Raw genomic sequence first — 6000 nt, forward strand, 5'->3', positions numbered from 1 at the left:
TCTTCCCCAGAGGATCCTTACAATGAAATTACTAATTAACCCTTTCTTATTACAGAAGACATGATCTAAAATAGTCTGTTCCCTGGTTAATTTCACAATGTATTATTCTAGGAATAATTCTCAAATGCAATCTATGAACTCATCCTCCAAGCTTTTATTGCCAATTTAATTTGCATGAAGATTAACATCATCCATGATTGTGTACTTTTTTTTACAAATCCCTCTGATTTATTAATACTCTCTTAGGGGTTGTATCAACTTCCCCCACTCGTGAATTTTGCCCCTTGCTATTTCTTATCTCTATCCATACAGATTTAACTTCCTGATCTTCTGAGCCAAGATCCTTTCTCACAACTGTTCTAATGTAATCCTTTATTATCAGGAATACCCAGCTCCACACCCATCCTTTTCTACTGTGACTGTCTTTTCGAAATGCCAAGTAGCCTGGAGTATTTAATTCTCGAACTTTGTCACCATGTAACCATGTCTCTGTAGTATTAAATCAGACCGATTTATCTCCATTTGTGCCATTAATTCATTTAACTTGTTTAAAATGCTTTGTGCGTTCAGATAGAGAGCCTTTAATTTGAATTTTTTGCCATTTTTCCCAAATTTGACCTTATTCAACAATGTAGCATTATCATTAAATTTGTGCTTTCTGATAAAGTGCCTTTAATTTAAATTTTTTACCATTTTCCCTCATTCAAACTTATTTACTGGTGCCCCATTACTATTAAATTCTGTCCCTTTCTTCTCGCACGCTACTTGTATTTACCCAAGTCTGCTTTGCGTACTTGACTTTTTTCTTTACATTTATAAACTTCCCCTCACCCGAATATTACTGCTCCGCTCCACTTCTTGATTTAGAGGCTGAGAAAGAGTGCTGGTTATTCTGTTCACCATTATTTTGGTTTAAGTAGAGCCAATTGCAACAGAACAATTCCCTCTTTACCCTGTTGCTGGTGCTATGAATTAAAAACCCACTCCCCCACACATACTTACCCATTTGACTCTATGCTAATTTGCATGTGGGTCTGGTAATAATGCAGAGATTATTATATTTTAGGTTCTCCTTATTAACTTGGAACTCAGCTTCTCAAACTCAAGTCAGCTGAAAACCTAATTCCAAGTTTGGTTCCTATGGACAATTGGTTCTTATGGACAATGACAACCTGATCCTTCCCCTTTCTTTGAAGCTCTTTTCCAGCAGCCAGGAAATATCCGCCATTGGTTGAGTACTGGGATCCACAAAAGGTCTTATGGAGCAGTGGGTAGTGTCTCTGCCTCGGAGTCAACAGCTCCGCATTCAAGGCCCACTCCAGGATTTGATAGCCAAGGGAGGTGTGTTCACAATGTGGCTAACACGTTTAGCGTCGACCTGCAAAATCTTTCCAACACGCCAATGGCAGGCAGTAAGAGCAAAAGAGGTGTGTGTGGTCAGCCGGGTTTATGTGGTGGCCCCTCTCAAGCTATATGGGAACAAGCCTGCCTTGTGCATGAAGGTACCGGAAGAGATCCACTCTTGAGAACGGTGTGCCTCCCTCTCTATGTAATGTTCTAGGTTCTCCCTAATAACACAAAAATGACTCTAATGAATGATTTCACATTCGGTGCCAATTTCATGCTAACTTCCATCTCCCAAGAACGGTCTACGGAATTCACCTCCTCATTCAATGTCATGGCAAATAATCAAAAGCATAAAACGAGATGCACATCATTGCAGGTTACCAGCCTTCATGTGTAGGGTGCTTCCCAACTGCAAGAAATCCGCGCTCATTTACTTTCACTGAATGAAAAGGCTCCCCCCAAAAAATGTTAAAGTGACCGAAACAAAGCTCAGAGGTGAAAGGGCAGGTTATGCTTTTGGGATGAAAGGTTCAGTTGAAATTAGTAAAATATATTTATTCATTGTTGGGTGGAAGTTGTGTCTGGCAGACATTGAAAGGCGGGGGGGGGGGTGGATTTCATTTTCTATGGGGCTGAATTCCGCAGATCAATAGAACTGTGAAAAAAGGGTTAATTTAGAGAACAACGGATTGAATGTTTTGGGGTGTTTTTTGAAAGTGGGAGCGAGAAAACCTTCGGAGTGTCCCTGATTCCACCATAAAAATCTCCACACACAACAAACACACACTGGGAATATCTGTCGACCCAAAGGGACGACAGGGATTGCCCGAGAGGAGAGGGAGGTCGGCGCTGTGACTCACCGCCAACAGAAAGCCGCAGTTCCCAACTGCCTTTTGATCCTTGGCATTGAATTTGTAATGGGAGCGCGTGTCACTCCCCACATTTTACACTTTGGCTGCGAGGAACACGAGAAATTAAATTGAGGCAGTGGTGACACATTCGTCCTTCCCCGACCAACCCTGCTACAAGTAGCCACTGAGTTGCTTTGAGCAGCTCCGTAGCGACGGGTCGTTGCTGTGTGATGAAGAGATGCAGGCAAACCTCGTGTGTGAGCTGAATGTTAACAGGACTGCCGGCGCTGCTCTCCCCTACTCTCTCTCTCAGCGGACTACACAGCGAGGAAACCACAAAACTGCACGGTTTACAAATCGAATCCGTTCACGTTTCACTCGGGGCCAGACATTACCTCCTCCCACCCCCGAATTATTTTGGAAAGACGCCAATTTCTTAGTTATATGTTTGCATACAGGTATGCGTACCAAGAGAGAATCTGACTGAAACAAAGCAAAACACAAGTCTGCAACTGCGATACCGTCACCTCGTGTAGAGCTGGTCCAAGATGCAAATCGGTCTCTAAAAATTCATGTTTAAATTAAAAAATTCTATCGCGCCAACGTGTTATTTTGTTCGTTACAGCTCTGCAATTTACAAGTATTATGTCACATTACCAGAGGAATGACTTGCCTCCGTTTCTATTTAAATATCACCCTCCCTCCCCCCTCCGTGATTTGTTTTTTGAATGATTATCAATGCGACTAATTAACGTATGTCGATAAATGATGTCAATAGAATTGTCACTGTCTTAAAAAGTTGGAATCGGGAGGTAATGCCGATACATTCAGAGAGAGGAAAACAGACAGGAGACGGGGGAGAGACGCCATGGGTAGACAATGAAGGCGAAAGTGCAACAGCTCTCAAAACATTTACTGCAGAGATGTGAACGAATCCGAGATATTTCTGTTTATTCATTGCTAACGAAACCACAACTGTTTGGAATATGTAATGAATGAGGGGATGGGGGTGCAGGGACAGTTGTTTGGGTGCACACCAGTCATCAGGGGAATTGTATCAAACTGTGGTAGTTCTGCTGCCTCGTATATTTCTGCAGCCTGAGTCTAGCCTCGTCCTATTCTCGGCTTGCACCTCGTTACGGAGCCAAAGGAGAATCCCCCATTTCGGTCTCCAAACGTGGGCGAGTGCAGGATGATTCATCAATCTCGTGACACGTACACACACACACATAAATCAGCCAAAACATGAATGGGAACCACCGCATGGAAATTAGGGATTCGCTGCTTTTTATATAGCTTCTCGGGTTAGATTTCACTTTGCATTGGAAAAAAAGAGTTAACTGATGTACATGCAACGAATAAAACAATGTGGGGATGCGGTCGCTGGTCGAGAAAGAGAGAAATCTGAGGCCTTTCCGACAAAGCTTGCCGAGTTGGTGTGATGATGGACAGGCCCATCCTAAATGGAGATTATTAAAAGAGCTTTTCTTAAAGTGTAATGGATGAAAGGTTATTCTGGATCACCCACTCTTCCAAGGCTGAACCGAACCCAGCAACTAGTTTGTGAAAGACTCTGCGCCTTCTGTTTTGTCATTCACTGATCGAGATATTTCCTACTTCAGATGTAATGGTTTATGCTGACTGTACATCACCCACGGCAGAGTTCTGGGCCCCGTTCACCTTTCCTATTGGAGAATGAGTACGTGATTCCTCAGCAGGCGTGCTCCAGGGCACTGGCTGAACTCCCAGCACTTAGCAGTGAGGCTAATACAAAGCCTGAAACCGTCCCAAATCCCCAGGAATTGGAAATTAGCATCTTCGTTTCAGGCCAAGTTAGACCAAGTGCTGGGAGAGCCAGATCTGTGAATGTAAGAGTCCCGAACTCCAAGGGGAGACCCTCCCATATCCAGCACAATATATGCCCAGACTGTGCGCTTGTTTGTTTGATTAAGAAGCTCCTTGAATCCCGTCCAAAGCATCAAGTACATCAGCTTTCCGCTAGTTCTGGAATACGTATTGCAGTATTGATCAATTTGTTCAGGGGGTGGCATTATTTTGGCCATAATTGCAATGGTCTGATGTGAACACTGTAGGTGGTTAACGGGAAGAGGAATAGAGTGAGAAAAAGAGAAAATACTTGTGCAAACGCGAATGCAGAATACATGTCAGCGTAACTGTGAGGCGAGTAGAGAAGGGTAGTTGAGCAAGGCGGAGATTCCCCCCGCCTGTCCTGGATCTCACACTGGCGACTTGTGAAACAGTGTTGTTTCCAATTCATACCGCATCGCAGCAGAGCCTGGCGGACAAGTGCACTGACTCCGCGTCCTAAAGCCAAACCAGCTTTAGATTCTTAACGGCTTTAAGTTATCCTTTAACAAATGCGATATTCAAACGGCACAGGCTGCTGGGGGAATCCTGAACTCACTAGCTGGATGATGTGGTACCCAGGTTTCAATGGTGCCCTGTGCGTTACTGGGCATGGTTTTTCACATTCGAGAATCTGCCAGGTTAGTTGTTACTTACTATCTGTGCATTTTGCTAGACACGATTGTATCCTCCACCGCCCCCCGCCCACCCGCCCGCAGATTCTGCAAACGTGAGGCAAAAAATAACTGAGACAAGAGCTACGCCACTCATTTTAAATCCAGTTTAAATGTGATGCACGAAATCTAAGTACCTTTCATCCAGTCCACCACTTGCTTGGGCGTCCACTTGCTGATGGGTTCCATAACCAAAGCCATGGGTGACCAGTTTTTTTGGCGCTGCACGCCAGACAAAAACGGGAGGAGGGAGAAAGCGAAGACAGAAGACAGATCTCTCAAAGCATGACTGAGGCAAAGACCGAACTGGGTGTCATCGGGGCAATCCAGATGTTTGTGTGTGAGAGGGGAGGGGGGGTGGTGGTGTTCGAGGCTGGAGAAAGAGAGAGAGAAGCCCGTGGCTCCACCGCACTGATCTGTCGAGATGTTGGCAGCAGCTTCAGTGCACGCTGGCTGCAGTAACCTCAGCCACGGTGCGCCGGAAATAGCGCAATATGCAAAGTCAGGACTTGTCCCTTTTCATTCACATCCTGCTCTTCCCAAACTATCTTTTGGCTTGTGTGGAGGGTGAGCGGAGAAATGACGGGCAGCGGTCCGCAAAGCCGGGAGGGTAGGGTAGTGGGCGTTGCCTTGGTTTATTCCAAAATGACAGAGTGTGTGAGTCCTGCCTTCCAGGGAAACTGCAAGGACAGTACCTGGAACTTTCACTGAGACTTTCAAACGGAAGTACATGAGTATGCAACGCCAAATCTCGTGTAAAAATAAGTCGATTCGCCACTCAAATCAGACCACCGCGGGTTAATTTTGACTAACAATATAAACACACATTCCGACTCAAGACTGTCGGTAGCTGCTGCAGAAGATGACCGATTTTGAAGTGAAGAAGTTGATGGGGCAACTCCCACATTCATTCTCCAGCCTCTCCTGTACAGTGGGTTGCAGGACTTCCAACCATTGCGCATTGCTCAGGGGCGGGGGGTTGCTCTTTGGAGGCTGCAGTTTGCTGTAACTTGGGGTCCACAATTCATAATCAATTCACCCGTTGCTGGCCCAACAGAGGTTACCAAGGAAACACAAGAAAGTGGGCGGGTGAGTCCTGGAAAGTCTGCATGGTGTATTTCCATCCTCGGGTTGGAAACAAATTCCAATTTTAAAATAAAATGTTATTTAAAAAGGGAAATGATCAATTATACTGAGTGTCTCAGTTTTTTTGTAAAGCAAAAAGAACAGTTTTAACAATTAGGGTGAGCTAATACTAGCTC

The 6000-nt window shown here is 44.8% G+C and overlaps 1 protein-coding gene across 1 annotated transcript in view; it reads right to left on the reverse strand.

The window, feature by feature from the left end:
• Positions 1-4939, reverse strand: part of LOC144492818 (connector enhancer of kinase suppressor of ras 2) — a 751457-nt gene extending 746518 nt beyond the window's left edge. The window contains exon 1 of the mRNA XM_078211295.1: positions 4876-4939. Coding sequence (XP_078067421.1) covers positions 4876-4939 — 64 coding nt within the window. The remainder of the gene's footprint in view (positions 1-4875) is intronic.
• Positions 4940-6000: the final 1061 nt, after the last annotated feature.

The sequence above is a fragment of the Mustelus asterias genome, chromosome 4 (assembly GCF_964213995.1).
Source record: "Mustelus asterias chromosome 4, sMusAst1.hap1.1, whole genome shotgun sequence".
In the NCBI taxonomy this organism is placed as follows: domain Eukaryota; kingdom Metazoa; phylum Chordata; class Chondrichthyes; order Carcharhiniformes; family Triakidae; genus Mustelus; species Mustelus asterias.